This window comes from Camarhynchus parvulus, chromosome 8, assembly GCF_901933205.1.
Source record: "Camarhynchus parvulus chromosome 8, STF_HiC, whole genome shotgun sequence".
NCBI classification, from domain to species: Eukaryota; Metazoa; Chordata; class Aves; order Passeriformes; family Thraupidae; genus Camarhynchus; species Camarhynchus parvulus.
Window position 1 is genome coordinate 24,282,690 of NC_044578.1, and position 26,485 is coordinate 24,309,174.

At 45.8% G+C, this 26,485-nt stretch overlaps 1 protein-coding gene across 1 annotated transcript; it reads right to left on the reverse strand.

The window, feature by feature from the left end:
* Positions 1-20,396: 20,396 nt before the first annotated feature.
* Positions 20,397-25,647, reverse strand: PTGS2 (prostaglandin-endoperoxide synthase 2). Its single transcript, XM_030953495.1, has 10 exons — positions 25,593-25,647; positions 25,138-25,254; positions 24,886-25,029; positions 24,316-24,459; positions 23,754-23,935; positions 22,881-22,964; positions 22,464-22,710; positions 21,292-21,578; positions 20,982-21,129; positions 20,397-20,838 (listed from the first exon to the last, which is right to left on the reverse strand). The coding sequence occupies exons 1-10, from the start codon at positions 25,645-25,647 to the stop codon at positions 20,432-20,434; spliced, it is 1,815 nt and encodes a 604-aa protein (XP_030809355.1). The 3' UTR covers positions 20,397-20,431.
* Positions 25,648-26,485: the final 838 nt, after the last annotated feature.

Sequence of the window (26,485 nt, forward strand, 5' to 3'; positions counted from 1 at the left end):
GGAATCCAGTGACTGCAATTCCTTCCCTCTCATGGTGCTGTAAGGGATCTATATACTGGTGCCAGAGTTTAGCATGGTGTGCAGAAAATGAGGATTCCTCAAGCATTGAACCAAAATATTTACTTTTGTCTCCATGGATTTAGCTATTGCAAAGCCAATGTCTATCAGCAAACCATGAGGGCTAAAGGAGCAGAGTAACCTGGAAGTTATCACTGGATGTGTTGAGACCAGGTAATGTCCCTGACATGGGATTTCTGGAAATGGTCAACACAGGACTGCTGCTTCTACTCTTAGAGACCGGAGGAATTTTTTGAATTGCAGTTTCAGCATTTTTTTTCTCCATGGGCTTTAAGGGTTTCCCAGATCCTGTTCATGTACAAAGCTAGTTATAGCAATGGAAATGTGGGTCACTGTTTGGATTGGAGCTGAAAAGCAAGATCTGACCTTTATACAGCTATTTTTTTCCTTAATTGCACAGAAAATGGATGTACAATTAACAGACCACTAATAACTGTGTGACCAGCACTAGGTATTGCAGCATAGGTTAACACATCCAACCAGTGCCCTTGTTTGGTCATGGGAGAGGGCTGTAAATCCATGAAACCCGGGGTTTCATTCGTGGAAGCTGAAAGGATGGACGGTGCGTAACTCCTCGTAAATCACCGGTTGTGTAAGCGTGAGGAAGCTGCTGCTGTGGTCAGCCCAAAGATCCTGCTCCTGGATCATGTATCCTGCAGGGAAATAGCTTTGCACAAGTGCAGGAAGTCAGTTGTGTCAAGGATTGGTGACACACTGTGAGGGCTGAGTGATGGATGCACACGGGGCACTGTCCATGCCATGGGGTCACAGGATCTCTTGGCCTGGAGGTGACTTCAGGAGGTCCCTGTCCAACCTCCCTCAAAGCAGGTCAGCTCTGGGTCAGACCAGGTCACTCAGGGCTGGCAGCAGCTGTGTCTTGAGAGCCTCCATGGATGGAACTGGCCCTGGGAGCACATTGTACCTTCCTCCTGCCTGGAATGAGCAGTGATGGTCAGCCCTCGTGTCCAAATGGCCACTGTAATGCCTGATCCTAATCAATTCCTGAGCTGATAATCCTGTTCAGCATGGAGAGCCTCAAACCCATCTGAGGACTGGGCCTCAAACACATCTGAGGTCTGGGCCTCAAAGGCACTGCTGTTACTCTGCTTGTCTCTTACGCAGAGTGAATAGATTCCAACAAAACTAAAACTACACTAAAATGTTCTGTGTTTGACCAGCAATAGCAAGAAACCCCCCAAAGACAATTCCAGCCAGGCCCTGGTGAGCTCACAGATGGTTGGGAGTTGAGGTGAGAAGAGGATCTGCTTTATGGAAGTGACTTCCCTCTCTGAGCCAGGCAATAGGAATTATAGGAACTTTTCCTTCTTAAGACAACACTCCTTTTTCCCTCTATGTTTCTTTTCAAAACTCTGCACGGTTTGTTTTAAGGAGGCTGCACATTCATAGGCTGCATTGCATAATCCCTATTGTCCTTGCTAAAGCCTTAAAGGAAAATCACTTGAATTAAATATTTTTCCCCTTGCCCCAGGCAGGATGTAAATGAAAACAGATTCCTTAAACCATGGATGGCCAAAGTATTTTTTATTTACTTTTTTTTTATGGCCAGTTTAATTGTTGTCAGTGACTGGTCAAGGGATTAAATGAAATCCACCTGTTTTCAATGCTGCTTGGGGAATTTTTATGTATGAAGAATGTTTTTATGCATGTTATAAACAAAACAGGGTTGATTTACACCAGCTACTGTAACAGGAAGCATTACAGAGTGAAATCAATTGCAACATAACACGCAATTGCTGCAGGCAACGAAATTAAAGTAAAATTCATTCTTCTCATTGCAACTTTTTACAGTGCTTTTTACAGTCATTGCTTAAGAAAATTGTGAAATAGTGGGAGAAGTTTCAGGTCTGTTTGAATCTTTGAATGTGTTCAAATTGACTGAGGGGAAATTTGAGTTCAATACATGGAAGGAATTGCTCCCTGTGAGGGTGGTGAGGCCTTGGTACAAGGTGGTCAAAGAAGCTGTGGCTGTCCCTGGATCCCTGGAAGTGTCCGAGGCCAGTTTGGATGGGGTTTGGAGCAACCTGGGATGGTAGGAGGTGTTCCTGCCCATGGAAAGGGTAGAACTGCATGAGTTTTTTAAGGTCCTTTCCAACCCAAACCATTCTGGGACTCCATTATATAATTTACTTTGCTCACCTTCCTTTATCTTTTTGCAGGGAACAGACCCTGGGAACGACATTTGCCTTGTCCATCCCCTGGGCCCTTCCCAGATCTCCATGACTTTCAGAGGTGATGGACAGGTCTTGCAAGGACTTCAGCCAGCACTCTGGCCACCACTAAATGCCACCCATTCAGATCCCATGGACTTTAAGGGAGAAGGTTCCTTGAGAGACCCTGAGTCAACTCCCTTCCAGCACAGGTGGATCCCCTCTTCCTTGAGCCCCATATCTAAGCTCTGGAGCCTGGAGACCTTCCTGGTGAACAGTGATGCAAAGTAGACAGAGTCCCTCATTCACACCTGCATCAACAGTCACTAAGTCCTCTGCCCCACTCAGACACGTTTTCCTTGTCCAGCTATACTGCCCATGTAGGTTTAGAAAACTCTTCTTGCTGCCCTTGACCCAATCCATTGAGCTGTGGCTTTCCTGATGGTACCCCAGCATGCCTGGGCCATATGTCCCAGTCCCTTTCTTTGCAGACTGTCCCTGCTCCCAGCTCTGTGTCCTCCCTCCTCAGTCTGGACCTCAGTGTAGACCAGGCTGCCATGAACTTCCACATCCCCAGACCAGACTTCCTATTTTTGTAAGAACTTGCTTTCAGTTTTGAACAGACAAAATGTCTCAAGGCAGAGATTTCCTTCTCTCTTTAGACCTAAAAGCACATTGTGACACTTGAATTTCTGCTTTCTCATTGTACTGGGGGATCTTCAGCTCCAGCTACAGCTTCAGCTACTGTGTCTTCAGCTTCTCACCCGGCTATTAACCCTGTCAAATAATCAAGATGGTATTTGGATGAATGTTCTCTTGTAAGTGGTGCTACTGAATCAGAAATTACCAGGTGAGAGTATTTAGATCTGCCATGAATGTTTATAGAAGTGAAGAAGCCTAAGAAACTTTGCTTACACATGAAAAGAAGTTTTAAAAGTGTTTATTCTAGAAGGCTGAGTTTAACTCTGATCTCATTGTATGATGCTGTTGATATTCTGCAGGCCTGGGCAGATCCCTGGACATTTTTGCTGTGACCATGGTGACATTTACATGCCAAGTTTAAGGGGAAATAGTGACATAGACTCATTTATTTGTATACATTCTCATCTAATGCATTAATCCATGTTTACATACCTGCAGTGTGAGCCACCTGGTAAACATCAAAACCTGAGGAGAACACAAGATATTGGTCCATGGCTTTGCTGAGTTCCTTCTCAGGAAGTAACAGGCCTGTGCTGCTGCTTGGTGGCCAACAGTTTGATTTCCATTGTAAGGAAATGAAGCCTGGATAAGAAGGAGGTGCTCGAGCACCGAACAGATTAAAGGATTAAAGAATTTTCTGCGCTTTGTTGCCTTCCCTCTCTAGAGGGAATAAATCTTTGATTCTAGTTCCTACAGTTTTTGAGTATGTGGCCCTTAGACAGATGTTTCATATGTTTTCATACACTTCTAGGCACATATTTATTAGCTCCTCAGATGCAGAGAATTGAATTAGTTAATTAATTAATTAAGAAGCTGTGACTGCCCCATCCCTGGAAGTGTTCTAGGCCGGGTTGAAAAAGGTTTGGAGCAACCTGGTGTTCGTAGGTTCATTTGTTCTCAAGCTTTAACAATTGAAACAGTTTTTACAGAGTTCTGCTGAAAGGTTGATCTCATCCAGGCTCTGTATCAGGGAAATCACTCGCCATGGTCTGCGCTGACACTGTGCGAGTCGCGCTGGCTGCCAGCACCACCCCATGCCTTCTCTTTGTGTAGGGCGCCAAAAAAAAGAAAAGCTGATAACACTGCTTTTGTCCTTCTGTCTGCAGCACGGCTGGCTAAAAGCAGCTGAGCAAAGTGCATTGTGAGCCATGCCAAGATAGCCACAGGCACATGGTGCTGCCCCGGCTGCACCAATTTTGGCCAACAAGTCCAGGCCATGTGGCTGCTCCCAGCCTGAGGGCCGCCTCCAGCATCAGCCATGGCACCATTCCCAGCACTGGTCCTGGCTGCATGGTAGCTCCTGGCATTGGGATGGCCCCAGGTGGCATGGCCCAGTGGCATTGCCAGGAATAAAAGGACCAGCAGGCTCTGCTGGGAAGGGGCCAGAGCTGCTCCACCAGGACAGGGCCTGGCAGGCTCTCCTTGAAGGGGCCTCAACTCCTCCACAAGGACACGGCCTGACAGGCTCTCCAGGAATGTGCCCCATCTCCTCCACCAGGACAGGGCCTAGCAGGCTCTCTGGGAAGGGGCCCCATCTCCTCCACCAGGATGGAGCCCGGCAGGCTCTCTGGGAAGGGGCCCCAGCTGCTCCAGCAGGACAGGGACCAGCAGGCTCTCCAGGAAGGGGCCCCAGCTGCTCAGGATGGAGCCCGGTAGGCCCTCCAGGAAGAGGCCAGTGCCCCAGCAGAGCCCAACCCAGCCCCACCAGGCCTCACAGGCCATGCAGGGCCAGCCCGGCCAGTGCCCAGTTACCTGGTCAAAGGCTGGAAGCAAGAGAGAGCTTCCCAGGGTTTGTTCATTCTTACATGCATTTTCACATAGATGTCTCCAGCTTTCTTAAATGGTTTAACCATGTGTCAATATTCAGAACCAGCCAGCTGATTGGTTCTGTTGGATCTGAGGGAGCTGTTAGCAGGCCTCGTGGAGAATCACTTCCTAACTGATGGATTTTCTCTTTAACTAAAAACCAAGCTATGTTAAACCACAACAGCGTGATAGGTTTTTTTCTCGACCATGCAACAGGAATGAGTTGGTAGTGTGGACAACAACAGAGAAACAAAAGCAAGTGATGTGAAAGATCTTACTTCACTGGTGTGTGTGTGGTGAGGTGTCCAACTCAGGAACCAGTAATTTGTTTCAAAGGTTTTCTCTATTTCATGCCCTTGATGGAGATGACTCAGATGAGAAATTTCCCGAAATTTCCCTTGGCAGGTTATTGCACCGTTTTATAGCCTACCAGCATGAACAATACTTTTGTGAAGATGCTAAGCCCTTAAAAATATGGATTTATGAAAGTTTTGTATGAGCTAATGTGGGTTCTGCAATAACGTGGTGGCATAAATGGAATTTCCTTGGAATATAGTCTTGAGGCTGCTCTCATCCAAGCAGGAGCTGTTTGGACAGAAGCAGAGAAGTGTCCTTGCAGAAGGAAATCCCTGCATGGCACTGGTGTGGTGCTGGTGTCAGTGCTCAGGTCACTGCCTTGGAAAAAGCTTTTAGGAGGCCAGAGTAGCTGAGGCTGCAGATACTTAAATTTGTCCTCTATCTATGGCAGCAACTCTTATTTTCAGGGTTTGTCTTGTGCTCCCAGCCCAGGCCCATAGCGTAAGGGTGACCATACTGACTTACATTTATTTGTTGTTATTAATCAATGAATGGCCCTTCTTCCTTTAATCCAACTAGTTATTACATGATTTGGGCTTTGCCATTACACCAAAATGTCGTGCAGCTTTACAAGTTGTTTGGAAAATGTCAGCCTTTTGTTTTAGAATTGCATCAGGTCAGCTGAATAGGCCTCAAGCTGGGTCAGGAGAAGCAGTGACTACTCCACTGCCAGTCACCTTCCAAATGCCACCTGCTCATGTCTGCGTCATGGGTGAAGCTCTGGGCTGGCCCCAGAGGTGACCTGCTTTGAGCTACAGGTTGGACCAGGGACTTCCTGAGGTCACTTCCAGATTGGGTTTTCCTAGAAGCCAGTTTCTCCCACCAGCTCTCTTCCAAAAATATAATATATACTAAATAGATAATAGATAATCACAGAACGGCACAGTTCCCACTATTATCACAAATATTCTGAGTTGGAAGGGACCCACAAGGATTATCAAGTCCAACTCTTCAGTGAATGGCTGCACAGATCTACTTCAAAACCTTGGTGCTATCAGCACCATGCTCTGACCAACTGAGTTAATCTAATCTAATCTAATCTATATATCCAAGTGTCTCAGGTCCTGGCATGACTTGGTCCATAGTACTTGTCTTCCACACAGATCTTTGTCTACATCTGCAGGTTGGCCAGCAGCCAACATTGAGATTGGGTCTCCTCAGGTGACGACTGGAGTTTTTTGTCATATTTCTGCCAGACATGCAAGGCAAAACTGATTAGGAAAATTAATTCTGTTGCCAAAACTTTGCCCTGAAGGATTGTTCTGTCCTGGGAGCATTTCTTCACGTAGACAATGTTCATGAAGACAAGGAACCTCGACAACTGCACACGTGTCCTGGTGCCTGGGAGCAAATTACCTCAGGTCTCTAACGACTTCTCCTGATGATCCTGAAAGGCATTTTTCTCCTCTATCATCAGTTTCAAAAGTTAGCCAGTCCTTGGTATTTCCTTTAGGGATTTAAGCTCATGGAGAAGCAGTTATAGATTATTTCATTTCAGCCTGTGAGATGAACACACAGATGCTGCACTAATACTGGTGAAATAAGGTTTTCCATCAGGAATGAGAGAAGGAATGTTTGAACAGGCTTCAGGCTTTGGATCCAGACTTGCCTCATTGTGCTAAACTTGCTTACGCACACCTAAGCTGTCTGCTGGACAGCCCTGCTGTCTGCTTCTGGTCAAAGAAAGATTTGGGGTTGATGATTCACAGCAGGCAGAGAAATCAGTCGTGAAGGTGAAGCTTCTCTTAATTCCGGCTATTGATGCACGCAATCCATTGACTCAAAACAGGTCAGGAGCAATGGATGACATTTACATGTGTAATTACATTATACACATAATCCGCTGCTCTCAGAAACCTTTCAGGTGGCATTGTTAGCAGTCCTTTGTTTGGATTTAAATTGAGTTTATAACATGTCCATACTCTCCATGATACATAGCGTTACTGCACTCCTCATTTACAGTACTTCAGGTGAGGTGATAATGGGTAAAAGTAAACCAGATAAATCACATTTTGCCAGGCAGCTACGATCAGGTGGGGTCAGTACAGGCTTTCATTTTCTTGGGCGGAAGGAAAATCCTTGTGTGGAGTGTGAGCTGAGTCTGGGTGTGCTGCGCTAGCACCACGTCACTGAGCAGAGCAGCGCATGGAAAACCCATCCGGCTGCATCCCTGCCTTCCCCAGGAACTCACACTTCTTCACCAACCAGCGCCAAGCGATGTCACAGCCCAGGAATTGAAAAAAAAAAAAGGCAACAAAAGAAATCATTGGTGCTGTTCCAAAGTGCTGGAACAAGAGTGGAGTTACGCCACTCCTCTGGAGCTGGACAAAGAGGGATGGGGCTGCGAGAAGCTTTCCAAGCACTGTGATACAAATCCTGGCTCTTTAAGCCTTTCACAAGGTCCTTCTAACCTCGCTCTCGTAGCATTTTGGCTGCAAACTGCAGCGATTTCAAGTTTATTGGGATTCTCTCACTACTTCTAGCTTGCAATGAGGTGATTATGCTCCTCTTTTTTATTTGCCCCATAAAGTATTTCACTCTGGGTACTTTCTCCTGGCATGAGTGACAGCATGAGAGCACATAAACAGTTTCTGCCTTCATAATTTTTATCTTTTTTGGTTATTTTATACATACAAATCTCTCTAAAAGCCAGGAAAGTTACAATTCCATATTATGTAGAATCATAGAATTCCAGAATATCCTGAGTTGGAAGGGACCCAAAAAGCTCATAGAAGTACAGCTTTGATGTAATTTGATGTAATGTAAGGAGGAACCATGACATTTTCATCGTATTCTGTCACTACCAAGTGCCCCAGTCGATATTTCTCCCTCTGCTTTAGTGTAAGTCACAGATGATTTAGGCAGCCTTAGGGAGCTTTACAATTTCAGATGATTTCAGAAAATTTTCCAAAAATTGTATAGTTTTACACAGCCAAGTTGGTCTGAATCATCCTCTGTAGGTGCACAGCTCTGTCCACTGACTATACTGGGGAGAAAAGACTTTTTTTTGTCTTCTGACTCACAGCTCAGTTGTCTTTGCAAAGCAACCGGAGAAGGATCAGACAGGAGGTGGGCCGTGGGTTTGCCTCCTTCCTCAGGGGGAAGAAATTCCTGGGATTTGTCAAAAGGAGCCGTGCTGGCTCTGACAGACAAATCTCTCTGGGAGAGCCACCAGAACCAAGGGCTGTTCTGTAAAAGGGAAAGGAAAAGAAAATAGCAAGGAAGAGCTGGAAAGCAGAGGTGGTGAAGTGAGGGCGGGAAGCTCCACAATGGCCCTGCAGATGTGCCGGGTGAGCCGGCCCAAGGGGGCTGTCCTTGCAGGCAGCTGTAGCTCCTGGGGGACAGTTGAATGTCCATGTCATACCTGTCAGCCCTTTCTGCCCCCTTTCCTGATGGTCTTTTCCAGCTGGCAGTGTGGACATGGTGTGATGTCCACTGCTGACCGTTCCTGCTCAGTGACTGTTTGCCCACTCTCAAATGCCTCTGCTGCTTATTCCTTCCCAGAGCCGTCCCCTTCCTCCATTGCCCTCATTCCTTTGCTCTCAGCAGCTCCTTTTTTCCCTTTTTTCTTTGCTTTCTCTTCATCACTCCTGTTCCTCTTCTTCCTTTGCTCCATATTCTGCCTCCTTGTAATTTTTTTTCCTACACAAGGAAAGCCACCACAGTTTGGATGCTTTGTTTCTCTGCTGAGTTGTGTCTTCCTGAAAAGGAAGCCCTTCATATGAAGGTCTGTGTTGATACTTTTTGTTTCTGGACCACAAGAGCTGCTGTCCATGGAGGCCTCTGGACACCATGAGAATATGAACAAGGATAATTAATGGAGCACTGCATGCATTGAAAAGGTGGAAGAACTGATGACACAGGGCTGATGCTTGAGACCCTTAAGGAAAGGCTGCTGAGATGTTTCTCCTGCAGTTGTGGAGCAGTTCTCAATGCGATGCCCTTTCCCATATCCTTCTTCTAGAACATGCCCAACCAAGAGTTCTGGGGTTCATCCCCACACTGTGGTTACGGGTCTACTCAACCAACTGAGCTCGTGGAGCTCTTCCAAAGGCACTGAGCCAAGCAGGGAATGCTGGCCATTAAAATGTGTATCTGATCAGCACAGCCTTTCCAGGAAATTTCTCCAGGTCTTTGTGCCTGCAGAGAGCCCTGCTAGAGGAGAGGGGAGTAGGGAAACACTGGGAATGGCAGGAGGGAGCAGGGAGCTCTTCTGCCCTCATCCAGGATGTGCCTCCTTTGTCTGGGCTTTTGGAGCAGTAGTCAAACTCCAAATAATTAAATTTAAAGCTCCACAGCAGTTGGACCGCCAGTCTTGCTGCCAGGACACCCGAGGTCAGCCCTGCTGACTTTAGGCACCTGTAGGGCTCTTTTCTCCCCCACTTTCTTTCTCCCCCACTTTCCTGTTGTTCATGAACCCCTGGGTGATGTGCTCAACTTGGTGCCCTTTAGCGGTGTCCTTTGAGAAGTGCACAGAAGATGCCAGGGGTTTCTTCACACTTGGGACGTGCTGGGGTGACCCTCCCACTGTGCTGTTCCCAGCACCCACTGCCCTGTGGTGGGAACCCCAAGGACCAAGGCATCACAAAAAGGGCTGGGTTTGGTTAATATTCCCAAGGGTCTCGTAACTCTGGGATCTCTTCTGACCCCACAGGCAGCCCAAATCTCCCTTTCCTGTCAGACCACAGACTGCCTCACTCCCTGTGCAGGGACCACTCTGTGACCAGGCTCTGCTTCGTGACTCCAGGGTTGGGCCTATGATTGGCTGCATCCCCCCAGCATTCCAGGGCTCTGTTCTGCACCAGGCTCTGGGAAGGGAGAGGAGGAGGGAGCCTTGGTGCCATAGCAGAGCGTGCACCCCTCACGTCCTGCCCTCCCGGAGTGCGTCAGATGTGCCACGTAGGGCTTGAAAGTATGAACGGGTTGGTGTCTCTATCTTCACACGCCTTCACAGGCTGACATCAGAGTCAGAACAAACAAATAGGTAGGGTTTTCCCTACCCAATTTAAATTAATTTGGGTTGCTTCCCAGAGGCAGTTTTGCTGTGCTCTAGCATGACTTTTTGCGCTTGACAATGGTTCCACTTTGCATATAGGGGGAATTTTCAAACCTTTCTCCTTGTCCCAGTTCATTTGAGAGCCGCATTAAATATCTTAATTTTCCTTAGGCTTTCAAACCCCAAACAGCTTATACATACCATGTTAAACATCTTTTTTTTTTCTATGATAATTGAAGAAATATGATCCATGTGGTGCAATCATATTTTAGCCTTTTGTTTCCTTTTACAGCATTGTGGTTCTGGGAATACACTGCCCAGGCGATGCTCTCCCTGCCAACTGGGCCAATGAACTCTGCTCCAGGACTAATGGTAAGCAGAAGATCTGTCATCCTACAAAAACGTTCCTATTTTATGATGGAAGAGAAATAGAAACTTAAAGTTGTGGGGTTTTTAAATGAAAGAAAGGTATTGATGGGGAAAGAGTGACCGTGCAACGGTGATTTTATTGGGAGTTAATATACTTACCTGGAGGACTAAGGTGTCACAAAAGCTCATCCCAAGCACTGGCCCAGGAGAGGTTAAACCTCTGCTCTCTCTGGCAGATGGAGGGGAGCGGGAAGGCCTCAGCTGTGTTTTGACCAACACATTCCTTGCTAGACCTGAGAAACACTTCCCAAGGACACTTTAGTTGAATTTGGCTTTTCTCCAAAGTATTACATTCCAACAAAAGACAGATTTGTCTGAAAACTTCCATGGGCTCAAGCTGAGAGGTTTCCTTGCTTCCCAAGAACACAAAGGAGATGGAAATGAGCTCCTGTTTGCTCTGGTGGGGTGGGGGCAAAAGGGGATTCCAGCTCTGGGTGAATGTGGCTCCACACGTCCGCTCCTTACTCATCCTGAGGCCACTCAGGATGCGTAATGCCAGAGCAAAATAAACTTCACCTTAAAGATGCTTTTGTTGGAGATCAGGAAAAGTCCAGGGCCCAGCTTGAGTCCAAAGGAGTTTCCTCAGCACTGGCTGTGGCCCACGACATCTGAACAGAGAACAGAGCAATTCCATCCTTGTGTCTGCAGACAGTACAGGGGGGTGGAACAAGAAGATCTAAATCATTCCATGATCCTATGACTTTGTGATTAGGGATGGGAAGGTTAAGATTTTGGCTGGACATGCAGGGACATTTTAATAAGATAGTAAATATTTTTTTAAAAAAAGGAAAAAAATTAACTTGAGAGTAAAATCCCACATTGCTTTTCTCAATGCTGCACTCAGGCAGGGGAACCTCAGCACTGCCCTCCCATGGGGATTTTTCCTATTGTGTTCCCCTGTTATAATTTATGTATTTATTTATTTTAAAATTGGTTTCATCGCACCTCTTCTGATTTCTGATATCATTGTGAAGTAGGACTTATTGTCTGACATGCAGTTCCTTGTCTCAGTAGGTCTGTATTTCCTTCAAACTTAACTTTCATTCATTGCCAGATCTCCACGTTTTATTCTATTCTAAATCAAAAATGTTCTTTTTCTTATAATATATTCTTACTTAAGCACTAAACATATGTTCTTGTTTAAATACTAAGCAAGAAGCCTAAAAGAGTTTTTATCATAGTCTGCAGAGGAGTATTTTACATTATGAAGATCAAAACTTGGAAGATGTTTATTATAACTTTTAATACTGGATTTGGAGACACACTCCTGCTCTTACCTAAAAAGCAATAAACACAAAGCAGCTCTCCCTTTCCCCTGGGAATGGTCCCCATATTCCTCCTTTAAGAATACATCTGAGGATAGAACTGGAAAAGTATTGTCTGGAAAAAAGAAAAAAGGAGAGGCTCCAAGTCCAAATTTTCACTTTTTCAATCTTTTAGATAGATTTTAGATTGGTGAAAATTAGCTCAATAAAATTACAAAGCAAAATTTGCAGAAAATGCGACTTATGTGAACTTGTTTTACAAGTAAATGCACTTTACTTCTTATCACCTTGGAGTCTGTGCCCTGTCAGGGTTATGAGAAGCAGGGAGGGGAAATGAGGTGGGGGCTTGTTAGGGGAATCAAAGTGTGCAGTCATTATTTTTGATTAAACATCACCAGTGGAGTAAGAAGAACCTGATTTGAGGAGAATTGAGCCTGGCTGTGAACTGGAAGGTGGGGCTGGCTTTGTGCAAGTCAGGCAATGATGGATTTCTCTGTCAAAGTGTGTGCATTTATGGCCCTTTAGTAATAAAGAACTTTAATCATAACCTCCCATGTTGCCTACCCATTCAGGTGCTGTTCATGAGTAATGTATCTTCTTTTTTAAAGGATGGATCTCCCTGTAAAAATGGGGCTAGAGGCAAATAAATAAAAATTTTATTAGTCACTCAAGATAATTTACCTGACTTCCAGTTCCCCCAGTAAATTTTGTAGTTACTGAGGATGAGCAAACAGATTTAATGCGATGAGGAATGGCACATCCTTCCCTCAATGTATTTTTTTCTCAGACAAACTATTATGAAATCATTCCTCCTTCTGTCTTCTGGTTCCTGGTCTCTAAGTGAAGAGGACAAAAAAGTTTAAAAAGAATTCAAATTCTATTTTGGAGTGTGGTCTTGAGGTATCTGTCTGAAATCAGAAGTGACAGAAATCTCATGGGAACCTATTCTAGGGAGCTTCCCTCTTCATTTTTGCAATGTCAGGAGATGCAGACAAGCTCTTGACTTTTTCAGAAGTCAGTTCTAAATCTGATACTCAGCTGCAGAAGAGTTTTTCAGGTAGGTTCAGAGCAGAAGCATCCCAAGGTGCTGGTTTGTGTCGAATCACACTGGCACATTTTCAGTCTATAACAAATTCCATAGGGAAAAGGCTTTGCATCTCTCTTGCCATTGCATTTGCTGAAGAAGGAGGGTGGGAAGTGCAAATTATATTTACAACAGGCCAATGCCATGCAAATCATGTGCAGTTTCACCAATGCCACCTTGAACAACTGAAAGCACTGGAGACATGGCTGTTGTATAAACAAATATTAAGGCAAATGATGGTAAATGTTCACTAATTTGCAGAGAAGTTTTAAAGGGATTTATGAGAAATATTTGCAACAAAGGGTGAATGAGGAAGTGACTTCAAAGAGGAAATCAACTTCCTAAAAAAGAAAAGGAACCCTGGGGATTTTTATTCTCGATTCACATGAGAAATAGTTTCCTTTTTGCTGCTACTTTTAAAAACATGGTTTGCTATGAACCATTGCCTGCCCTAATTTTTCTTCTATTTAAAGGGATATTTTAACTGAAAAGCCTTACACATTTGGCACCTCCTTCCCAAGTGACCCAGAAAACCTGCCTGTGCTCTGGGGCCGCTGTGGACTTCACTGTCAGACAGAAAATTTCCAGACATGCTTTCAGGACTGCCCAGGAGCTGCAGAAACCAAACTCCTGGGCTCTGCTGAAGCAGAGTCACTTTTCAAGGTCTCATCTTTCCTTGAGTGTTCTGATATTTGTTCTGCAGTTATGGGAGACATTAACCTCATGGATGGTGTTCATATGCCCCTCAAATTTTCCTCTAAATGAGATAAGGATCTTTTTTCTTTATTCAGACTGAGGAAAAGCACATGGAAACTTCAGATCAGTGTTTTATCCATGTCCACCTACTGAGCTGGAGATTCAATTTATAATAGAATGAAAATCATTCCCGATACAGAGTGAAGACTATGTAGAACATACAAGGTTTCTTACTATACAATTATGTCATCTTCTCTTTGGAATGATGCTAAATCCATTTCTTCATTTATAAATAGGTCTTCCTCTTCATAATTAGGTTGGGAAATCTTTTTTCCCCATCCAGCCTGGGTCAGTTATGATGACAAATATTCAAACACTTGACCTAGCAAGCAGTGAAAAGATGGTTCACTGTCCCACTGCCAGAAACACATCCTGAGTTTGCCTGAAATTCTACCAATTCATTGGCTACTCAGAAAACTCAGTCCATTTCTAATTTTAAAGTGTTTTCTTTTGTCATGCCTTCACTGAAATTCTCCATGCTATAAAAATCCCAGCCCTGATTTAGTTGGAATGGTCTCTCCCTCCCTGCCTCTCTGGACGTAATAGCTCTGGATGTGATGGCATCACCACATGGAATATCCCCGCCTTGTGTAAGAGCTGCTATTTCACCTCTGCGCCAGCTCAGCCAGGATTTACTTTAATGAGTACCCACCACTGCTACTTAGAAACTCTGCCATTATTTGTTAGGCAGGATTAATTAATCTTGTCTAGGCAACAAGCTGGAAAGCCACAACTGCAAGGACACTGAGCTGTCTCGGCTCTCAGGGCAGGGTTTTGGAGCTGCTGGAGAACAGCTGTGTTTTGTTTCTCTGTCATGGCTCACTGGAAAGTTTCAGTGCTTAAAATCATATTAAAAAATCCTTTTGCTGGGTTTTTACCACTAATTCCTGGTGCTTCTTGTGGTCTTGGTTTCACCTCCCACCTCTAACGATCTTCCACCATAAATTTGGGGATATCCCTGTTAGCTGAAGCCTGTGCGGCTTGCACGGTGTTCCCTTGATGAATGCCTGTGGAATAATTTCTTTGGGTAGATCTTCCAAAGGGGAAAGGAAGATGAGACCATTTGGGGAAAAGGCTCCCATCTCCACAGCTGCTCAGTGTTCTGGGCATTGCTTCCACTCTTTTAGGAATTTTGGGGTGCGTGTGTGTGTGTGTTTCAAAGGTTTCAGGTGCTCTCAGAGGAAAGTCAACCTCAAAAGCAGTGCTTTTGGGGCAGATGAATGGGTGTTAAAGTTCCCTGTCAGCAGGGCAGGTTTGGACAGGGATGCTCGCACACACCTACATCCACCACGGAGTGAGCCTGGGCTACACCTGGTTACTGTGAGAAAATAAAATACAGAGCAGGAATTCAGCTCCCACAGTGCCTTGGAAGGATTGTGGAGTTTGTCCTGAGACAGGAGCGTAAGCTGCTACTTTGATCTTAGAGGTCTTTTCCAACCTTACTGATTCTGTGATTCTATTACGTAAAGATCTGAGGTATTTGCAAGCAAAGCAGGATGCTCCTGGTTGTGTGACACTTTGGGCTTTGCCAGTGGCCTTCTGGTAAGTGTTAAGTAATTTAACATAAAAAATTATATATATATATATATTAGAGTTGCAGTTGGTTAGCAGATGCAAAGTGTTTTCAAGGTTTTGTTGATGTGCCCTGCTATGGGCTAGACAGAATCATAGAATCATAGAAACCCAGATTGGCTGGGGTTGGAAGGGACATTAAAGATCATCTCTACCCCCCTGCCACTTCCAGGTTTCCAGGTTGCTCCAAGCCTCATTCAGCCTGGCCTTGGAAACTTCCAGGAATGGGGCATTGACGCAGAGATCCTCAGTGGGTATGCAGTGGGTTGGTTTGAAAGCAGATTCTTTGGACATTATTTGCCTTCTTCCCGCAGGTTTAGGGTTTCCCTGCCTTGCTTTCTCTTCGATGGGGAATGCCTGCTGGATGAAAAGTAACCAGCATGAGTCAAATTCAGAGTGCTCTGTACCCTGCCCTCTCCAATGGCAAACTGGTGAGATCTCACCAGCTTTAACAGGTTCCCTCTCCCAAAGCTGCTCAGCTCCCAACTTGCCCAGGCCACCTCTGGCTCTGCTTTCCTGAGTTTTGGCTGCACATGAATGCTGAGATTTTCAGTGCGGACTCAGGATTTCCAGACAAGAAAATCACAGGAAATGAAATGAATGGAAAGTTGGATTTGGTTTGATTTTGGTTGTTATCTGTATCTTGCCAATATTAATGAAAATATCTGGACTTACTCTGTAGGTAAGCACAGAAGTCCCAGATTTTATGCCAATAGGAAAAAAAACCCAAGAGGATCGGAGAAAAGAATTAAAAATTTAATCCAATTCTGCTGCTCCTCAGTATATTATTTGCAAACTGAAATCCAGATTGAAGGAAGAGGAGCACTCAGCTCTTCCCAAGGAGGGCTTTTCCCCTATGATATTCCTTTGGGATATTGCTACATTTCTGCCTTGTGTGGCCCTTTTCATGCATTTTAGCAAAGGGGGTAAGGTGTCTCAGATCACCTCCTTTTCCACACTTAGAGCATAGGGCTACAGTCTGCTCTTTTCTGTCCTGTATATACATTCCTACAACATTTCAGTGTTTTCCTTCCCAGTCTTCCAAAGGGAACAGCACAGATTTGCAATAAGCTTTCCAGAGGTGTTCACCTATTTCATTGGCTGTGAACAGGCAGGGAACACCTGACAGATCCCTTCCCTCTCTCCAGCCAAGGCAACTGCTGTCTTCTCTGGATTGATGCTGAAAACCAAAGGATTATTTTCTTACAGCTACTTGTTGCAGGAAGATCTCCTGGAATCTGGAAAAGCAGCTGCCTTGGGAGCTCAGCTCAGCTCAGCTCAGCTCAGCTCAGCTCAGGTGCAGAACCCAATCTTGTCAGGTGCCTGCAGGGTTCCAACTCAGCGCATGCAAGGAATTCCTACGCAGTGGGCAGAGAGGAAGTGATGCTGGGGAAGGCCCTTGGCAGGGATGGGAGGTGACCTGCTCCCAAAGCACGGAGCTCTCCTGAGCCTGGATGGACTTCCTGCTGAGCCCCTCTCCTTTATCACACTTCCTAGGGTGCAACAGTTCCCTCAACCCAGGCTGGGGAGCAAGAATTTAGCAGGGCAGGGAGGGAATGTTCCTCTGGGGAACATTCTTGTCTTTTGTGTCATCAGGACATGCCCCTGCTCAGAGGGAAGGAGGAGCTCCTCCTTGATCAAACTATCTCAGCCATTGTGCTCGAATCCATTCAGGCTGGCCCTTCCCTAATTAGAGCAGCAGTCACCCAAAACACCTTCTCCATGGATGATCCTGCAGCCTCCTGATCACTGCTTGTCATCTCCCACTGAAACCACCGGCCTTGTCTTCCCTCCTCCCTTGCTCAGCTTCCTCCCAAACAGGGAAGTGGCAATTCACCTGTGGGGACAATGAGCTGACTGATGTCAAAGGAAAAAAGCCCCACATGTGGTCTACACCTGCCCCCATTCACCCACACCCTGGAGAGGCACTGAAGTGATGCTTTTGCAAGAGTCCTCAGAATGTTTCATTTCTGGGACTGAAGATGGTCACTGAATTACGAGGAGTGAGTGGTGAGGAGAACTACTAGAGGTGTTTAGGTGCCTGGGTACAGGAGGAATGCAAAGGAACTGCTCATCTGTGGAGATGGAAACGAGCTCCAAAGCAGAGGCAGAACTGTCACACTCTCAGGGCTGGAGAGTTGTTGGGACTATTGACCTGTGGGACACTGGGATGAGCTTGGACCAGAGAGGACTTTGGGTGGCTAGAAGGAAGGTGACTCTGGGTAAAGTACTGTGCCTCTGGCGTTGGTCTCTAGGCAGAGGTTGTGAGAGGACAGGGCACCAATACTGGGATGGGGGAGTACTGGGGACAGTCAGCAGTGGGATGATTGAGGGGGGCTGATGTGACATTTGCTCAGAGGCTGGTGCAGGTGGTGACTGACAGGCAGTACAGTGATGTCTCTGGGATGTCTCCTTCTCAGCCTCCCCTCGTTTCTCACCAGAGGTGAAAATGTAGGGAAGAGGCTGGGTGGCCTCAAAGGTGCTCACTGCAAGAGAGGGACTCATTGACCAAGCTCCTGCTCCAGCTTTCAGGAAGCACAGCCTGCTCTGGTCTAGTGGTCAGTTGCATCCCAAAGCAGTTTCCCCTTCTGGAGAATGCCAAGCATGAAAGGAAACAGCTCTAGTCTGTTCTAACCAGGGAAAAGGGAAGAGAGAAAGGGAAGTCAGTTACACAAAGGGGGGTGTTGTGCAACTCCAGTATTGTACTTTCTCTTTGAAGCTGCCAGGGCTGTGCTGGCATCTCAAATGTAGGTAAGAGGAGCTGGCTACCCCAGGGATGGAATAGTGAAATCCCTTTCATTGAGGCCAAAGAGAAAAAAAAAATACTGCATCTGGGTAATTTAAGCTACAGGCATCTTGGGTTTGACACATCAGAACATTTAGTGCTGCTGGTAATGCTCTGTAATTCTCCATGTAATCAATTAAAGAACTGTTCCACCCTAAATACTGCTGAAGGAAAACACAAACAAAGGAGCACATAAAGGTAACATTTTCATTTTATTCATATAAACAATTGCATTTTAACAACATTGTTGTCCTACAAAAATAAAGTGAAAAACAATTCACAGAATTTTAAATAAATAATCTCAAACATCCACATTTAGCGGCTGCAGAGTACAGAATGCAGAGTGCACAGGAATCCTTGCTTAAGCAGCCTGTAACTTAACTCAAGTGAGATGGTCTGAGGAATTCCTCTGTGCCTACCCCAAAATAACTCAATCTGTCCAGACTTGTCTCCCTTTGACTCTGCCAAACCCTGCTCCTGGGTTAATGGCAGAAGGGTGCCCAGAGCTGGGTCTCATGGACAATTTGCATGAGGAACAAGTGTCCGAGCAGTGTTCACTTGTTAGCACGTACAGTACTGACCACCTTTGGATACCGGGGGGGAGAAGGTTTTCCCTTCTTCGTGCTTCCAGCAGAGAAAGGAAAACAAATGCCCTTCTTGCTCCCACAGCATCCATACCAAGGACCACTCCAGCTGAGTCACTGGTATCGATGGCTGCAGGAGAGCTCGGTTCTGTTGTTCATGGCCACATCTACAGCCCTACCCAGCACGAGGCATGGCTGGCTCTACACAAATCCATGGAAACAGAAGCTACAGACAAACTACACTGCTGCCAGAGCTGGTACAATGCACAAGCCTCTACAAGTGCTTAAGAGTTCAGATGAAATAGAAAACTCAAGTCCTTTTCCACAAGTAGTCAAGTAATTTTGGGCAGGGGCACAGAATACCCGGTTGCTGCTCTATTCCAGTCTGATGTGACATTTTCTTTTTCCCTATAGTTCCCCAGCTGCTTTTATGGGAAGATCATCTTCTATATTTCCTCTCTAGAAATTAAAAAAAGATACCCTTACATGCAAAGTCTGAAGTCCTATACAAGATCCTGTGTAACCTATGTGCCCAGATGAGACTAGATATTACTGCTGGATTAGGACAAATATGTCTAGGAGATTTTGTGCTGGCCAGTTTTAAAGAAGCTTAAGCCACTTAACTTAAAATAACTCTGTTAATAAATTATAAATAAAACATTATCCCTCCTCCCCCCCCAATAAATAGAAGTACAAATTATATGTACAGCTTGTGCACACAGGCAGAGCTACCTCCTGTGCCTGGAAGTGCTGCTGAAGCTCTTGTGTTCAGTTCTCTGTGTATTTACAGAGCTGCTCAGTTTACAGCGCCCCCTGTTTTTGGGAGCACAAAGCCACAGCACACCCTAACTCCAGCTATACTGTCCTCCTGTCCTTGGAGTAACAGACATTAAAATTACATTTTCAAGTAGACCAGAGAACTACAGCTATGAAAAGAATCCCAGTGCCTTGGGCCAAGTTTAAGACCTCCCCAGAGTTACATAATAAAAACATCCCTATCCAAATGCAAGCAGCCTTGTATTGCAGCCTGAGAGTCAGTACTGCTAAGCTCAGTATCTCATTTTCACCCCCTTACACAACAAATACATCTGTCACACTTCCTTCAAAAAGAAGTAGAATCCAGGAAAAGTACTATTTTCTTAAATATTTAAAACATTAAAAATATTTTTTAAAAAAACTTGTAAAAAATTTTACTTTAAATATTTAAAACATTAAAAACATATTTTTAAAAAGCTGTAAAAAATTATTTTCATCTAAATCCAGAAGTGGATTTGTACATAAGAGACATTAAGTTATGATACAAAGTGCCCTCTCTGCAGTGAGGGAGAGGTAGTATCAACAACAAATGCAATGCATTTTCTGACCTTTCATAAAGAAGTGAATCTCAAGTATTTTTTTTGTTAATTTTTGAGTGCTCATATGAAATCCATCATCTTTTCTGGCAGTTTTCATTAAGTCAGATTTTTTTCTTGTACTTTTAGGTCAATAGCTGCTTTCAACTCACTGAGAAAAAAAGTTGCTTTTGTAGTGTTATGTGACCTATGAAAACTGCCAGACAGAATCACCACCAGCCTCCTTCATCAAGTATTAAAACAATAGTAAAAAGAAGTTGGAACCTTTATCCACTTTGGAATACATCATTCTGTTACAGAAGATTTTAAACAAGGGATTCATCACTGTCAAGCTGAAACACAGAAAATCCCTTTTGTAAATGGAAGCCTTACTTCAGTAAGGAATTTAAGGCAACCCCCACAATGAAGATGCTCAAGTTGGTTTTTTAAATACTAAGCCATAAATAGAATAAATAACACAGTTAAATAAATAAATAAATAGAGAGATAGCTGGATTCCTACAGCTCGGCAGAGCGCTCTTTCAGCAGGAGCGTGGGGTTGATATCTTCCATGGCAGTTTTTGAGGTACTAACATTAATGGTGGCCTCGGTGGGCTCGGGAGGCAGGATGTGGAAGGCGGTGAAGGGACAGCCCTTCACGTTGTTGCAGATGAGCTTCTGCAGGGAGGCCGTGTTGATGATGTCAAAGCCCACCTTGCCCCCGAAGGTGCTGGGCTTCCAGTACTCAGGAGAGCAGATGGCGTTGCCCATCAGCCCCTTCAGGGAGAATGGGGCCCCCATCTCCACCATGGTCTCCCCAAAGATGGCCCCAGGCCGGGGCTTCTCCACCAGCAGGCCTGGGTACAGCTCCATGGCATCGATGTCTCCATACAGCTCCTCCAGCTCCGCTGCCATCTCTTTTTCTCCTGCAACCAGTACAAACTGTAAGTGGAAAATCCCCATTTTCTGCGCAAGACTGTCCTGCTCAAGCCCAGCAATGACACTGCAGGACTCTGTGGGCATTTTAAGGCAAAGTCTCTCATTTGCTGGGAAGGATGAGGACTGTTACCTGTAAGCTCTTCGAAGGATCGGAATGGTTTCAGCATGAAGCGTTTCCTGTACTCGTTCAAGGACTGGTACCTCATCTGCCTGCTTTGGTCAATGGAGGCCTTTGCCACTTTCTGCACTGCAGCAGGAACATTCTTCCCACCAGCAACCTGTACATTAAAGAGGAAAAGCTGTAAGATCTCCTGATATGAGTCATGAGGAAGTTGTGCCTTTCCAGTGATTAGTTTTAAATAGCTTTATCCCATTCCCTTGTCCCACCCCCAGAGGCTCATGCCTCTGTCGGTTCACCGTCAACTTGAGGAAGGACCTACCCTGCCAGCACTTTGCTTGGAGAAAGATTTGACCATATGGGATAGTCCATGCTCCAGCATGATGGAGTTGTTGTAGAGGAACTGCTGGAAGGTGTACTCCTGGTCGTGGATCTGGAAGGTGTCGGGCAGCAGCGGGTGCCAGTGGTACAGGGTGTTGAACTCGGCTGCGATGCGGTTCTGGTATTGGAACTTCTGGTTGAACAACAGCTCAGGGTCAAACTTCAGCTTGAAGTGGTACCCACTCAGGTGCTGCACATAGTCCTCTATGACGATCTTGATTGTCTCTCCTGTTGGACAAAGGAACAGGAGAGAATGTTGGCACTGCTTCTCCTCAGTGTTAGGGAAAACACCATTTCTGAGCTGTTCTAAAATATACTACAGTGATCAGGACAACAAACACTTTTCCGTACTCTCTCCTAGAAAGCAATTCATGTATTTTATGTGACTAAGGGGTGGAACAGTACTTCGGATCCCAAGAGTTCTCGGCTGTGGGTAGGTGAGGTATTTTCTACAGCCTGCTTTCCCCCTCCCAAGACACAATTCCTTGCACCCTCCACAGAACAGCACACACCAATATTTACACTGTGTTCAGCTACACAATATCTCTAGGACAGAGGGAGGGGATAATGAAGAAAGTTGATGTCTGAAAACAGATCTCAGCTTCTGAACTACGTAATACAATTGTCTTGGTTTCTGGTTTCAGCTGGGGCAAGGTTTTTTCCAGCTTAGAGCACATCACCATTTACATAAAATGAAATATCACTGGGCATGCAATTAAGACAGGAGAACTATGCAGAGTTACATTTTACATAACCTCCTGAACTTTACCCTTAATCACAGCCTTTCTTTTAAAAAATACCTGAGCTGACCCAGCCCTAGGGGAAAAAAAACCAAAACCCCAGATCAGGGAGCCTGAGGTCATCCAGCCTCCCAGGCTTTCTCTGAGAAAGGAACCTGAGCTTCCTGTCTTTTCACTGCTTTCAGTTCTGCTTCCCTCAGATGAGGGAACTGACTATTCCCGAGTTTTCTTCAGTTCCATCTTTAGCAGAGCTGGGGCAAGCTGCACCACAACACAACCCCACCATGATGGAGCCACTCACATCCCAGTTTAGGGGATAGCTCCCCCCCCACTCCAGCCAGGCTGGAGCTGCAGCTAGCAGCAGGGCTCTCACCGATGAGAATGAGCCGGGCGGTCTGGAAGAGCTGCTCGTCGTCCCACTCGGGGTGCTGGTGCTTGAGCACATCGCAGACGCGGTTGTGCTCGCGCAGCCAGATCGTGGCGTACATCATGAGCCCCGGCACCAGCCCGAACACCTCCTGCCCCACGGAGAAGCGCAGGTGCTCAGGCACATGGGGTGGGTACAGCATCTCTGCCTGTGTGTCCCGCACCGTCGGAGGGTACATTTCTCCATCGATCATCTGTGCAAGGGGGAAACAGCAGGAGCTGTGAGCTATGATACTTTGGTAAAGCTCCGTCCACTCTCTCAGCTCTGACTCACGCTTTAGATCACCTACACCATTCACACAGCACTAATTTAGGAAATCTCTGCCATCCAGTAAGAAGGTAGGAATTCTGAGCTAAGACATACCTGGTATTTTAGCTTTCCATCCTTTCGAAGCCTCAGTTTAAGTTGTCTCTCCAGAGTCTCTCCATAAATGTGGTTCAAGTCAACCTATAAAATAAAAGCATTTGGGACATGAAGCCAACCTGCATTTTTTGCTATTTTAGGATAAGTCCCTGTTCTATGGATACCAATAGGAGTTCACCCCCTAGATGTTTACCTTTCAATTATATTACTGCTACCTTATAAGTATCATGCACTGATATTTAAGATGAAGCCAAATTATTTCCTGGCAACTGGAGCCATCTCTGCACAAGAGGAGCTTGTTACATCAGCAATATAAAAGGACTCTGTTTAAAGTGTCAGCAATTTTTTATTATGCAGACAGCTTTCTATATACACACACACAATTTATAGCTTTGGTTTGGACATAAGAGTGACACTTATAGTAAAGAATACTCTGTCCAAAGAATGCCAATCTTGTAGGTAAAGATCTTAAATCCAAGTCTGCTTTTGAAGTTCTTTTTAAACTAAGGCTATTGGCAGTACATAAGCAATACTTAAGTGCTGGATACGGCTCTTCGGAACTTACAGAGTCCAGAGAAGTTTTGGATACTCACTACATCTAACATGCTTTAGGTGAAAGCAGATTTTTGGGAACAATAAGCGATCACTGGGCAGGTATTTTAAACAGAGCCACTTGTGCAGAGCACGTGGTTCCGACTTGGGAAGAGACGCTGCCGAACACTGGAATTTGGCCTGAGGAGCAGTTACAGAAGGGGTAATCCCATGGATTGTGGCACAGTGTGTGCACAGGTGTCCCCTGGATGCCGTTCTGGCCATTCCAGGTGCTCAGCAGCTCCCGAAGAGCATGAGCCGTGTCCCCAGCTGTGACCGTACCCCGTGGCCGAGCGCTCTGGTGAAGGCAGGGCCCCGCTTCTGGTCCGTCTTGAAGAACTGGTGGGTGAAGTGCTGGGCAAAGAAGGTGAACATCACATTTGTGCCTTGTGGGTCGGGAATAAACTTTCTCCTCAGCAAAAACTTCTCCACGATCAGCTTTGAATCCGGGAGCTCTTTCTTCCCTGTGGGAGAAACAGACAGTGAGATACTCAAGACAACTCTTTATGCAATACTGAAGTTTCTTCCTAACAAAAAGGCTTAAGACTTTCAGTGGAATATAATGACAGCAGCATACAAACAAGGGGAATTCCCTACTTTTCTATGCCCACTCTCTTGATTTTATCAGAAATTTCTAAATTCCCTGCTTTTAGCATCTAACTCAATAGCAAGAACCAGAATAATATCTTTTAGATCTTTAAACAATATATCCAAAACACAGTTATTCCTGAAGTCAACTACACTGAAAAAAGGCTACAGACAAGCAGGTCTCATAGGAACTACTACTTATTTTTTCCTCTTAGAAAAGACCAAGCAATCATTATGTGTCTGGTTTATTCCTCACCTTTAACACCCATTGGTGTTGGGCAGTCAAGCCCTACTGGTGGAAGGCTTCTTGTGTAGTAGGAAAGATTGGAATAAGCTTCCCAGGTTTTGTAATTGTAGTCACTATTGTAAGTTGGTGGGCTGTCAATCAAGTGTGATCTTGCTGAAAGACAAATAAATATTTGGTTATTTTTAGCTGTCCATTTTAGGCTCAAAGAGTAAATCACAAAGCCAGATCTTTTGCATACATTTGGCAGCAGTTGTAAATTCCACACATATCAGTTACTGATGTTAAATTTGATTACAGTTACTGAATAACAGGACTGGATCCTGACTGATCAGCTGGATCTCACTATTAACACAAGCAATAGGGTACCAAGTTCCTGTCAGCAAAATCCTGGACTCTTGCAGAAAGCAGAATCAAGCTGCACTTCAGCATGTTTCATACAAGCCTGCATCATGCAGAAGTCTTATATTTTGGTGTTTTAACTTCAGTGCAATTTAGGCTGCTTGGTTTGTAAACAGATCAATTCATTGCAATATTCTGGAGTAAGCTTTAAGAGGACTGGAAGAGACAATTCACACTTACACGTTAGTACATATCTCATAATAGCGTCCCTTAAGAAGGGAATGTTGTTGATGATATTCCAGACTCCTTGGAAGTGGGTGAGGATGTAGTGGACAGTGTTTGGCGATGGTTTCAATGCTAGCTTCAGCCACGTGAAGAATTCCGCTGCAAACGACAATGGGAAGGTTATTATCAATTAGCTTATGAAGGATAACCTGCAATGCTGGAATTGGACTATGAGTTTCATCTGGGAGAGGGGTGTGGGATACTCACGTGTGGTGCAGTTCTGCCCGTAGAAGCCTGTCCTGGTGCAGTCGCACTCGTAGCGATCCGGCCCGGCGGTCATGCAGACGCCTCTGTTCTGGCAGGGGTTCGAGCAGCAAGGGTTGGCTGCGGGGGAACCAGAGCTGGGGTTAGCATCTCCGCAATACACTCCCACCTTCCCAGGGCTTCAGCGAACGAGAAAGCCCTGAAGTTAAAGGCTGATCAGGCATCACAGCGACCATCCATCCACGGCAACCCCTGGGCTACCAGGGAGCAGCTTGAAAAGCGCAGGAATTCGTCTCTTGTCTGCTGCCAGCAATAACTCCCCTCAGCAGGGGAGATCATCCCTCACAGGCCAGCGGGGACCTGGCACCCACAGACAGCAGAGAAATGCCAAGAGAGCGAGGAGCAGGAAAGGCAGAAAGGCAAAGCGCGCGTTAATCCGGAGCGCGGCGCGGACTCACCGGCGCGGCCGGCGGCCAGCAGCGCGGCCAGCAGGGCCAGGGGCAGCAGCGACATGGCTGGGCTGGGCTAGGCTGAGCTGGGCTGGCGGTGCTGGCTCGGCAGCTCCAAGTGTGCCGGCCCCTGCCGCACATCCCGTATTTATGGCAGTGTGGAGCGGAGCCGGGCTGAGTCACAGCCGGAAGCATGAACAGGGAATTTCTCCGCCCGCCGCGGCCCGCCCCGGGCTGGCCCCTCTCGGGGCAGGTGTGAGGGACGGCTGAGGGCACGGCACGGGGCTGGTGGCAGCGCCGGGCTCCGCTGAATGACGGCTCACTGTTCATTTAATTCATTTGATTCATTCAGCCGGAGCTCGCAGGGCTGCGGCGCACACGGGCTGCAGAGCACCCGCGCTGCGGAGCGCCCCGCACAGCGGGAAGGAAGGAAGGAAGGAATGCTGGAGGGAATTCAGTTTTAGCTTAGTTTTAGGGAATTTAATGTGTCTGACAAAACCAAATCCTGTTATTTGGCATTTTTGGGACAAATAGTGGCTTTCCCCCAGGATTTTTCCGTTAAATATTCTCCATCACCATCCACCCCTACCCCCCCATGGCTGCACTGTAAACAAATTTTCCATCATTTCTTCAAGAATACTTTATCTTTTGGTCATAGATTATTTACACTTTGCTACTATTTTTAGTGCCTAGTGCGTGAGGGACAGCAATGAAAGCAGGAGGATGTCACGCGGTTGTGCAACCCAGTGTGGAGCTGCACTTTCGCCCTCGATGTCAGACTTAAACACCAAAATCCCATAGTGGCATTTGTTGATGTTTGAATTACAAATCTGTGACTTGACAGACAGTGGATTCAGGCCGATTTAAACATAATCTTATTTTTGGCTCCAAAGCGTATTGTA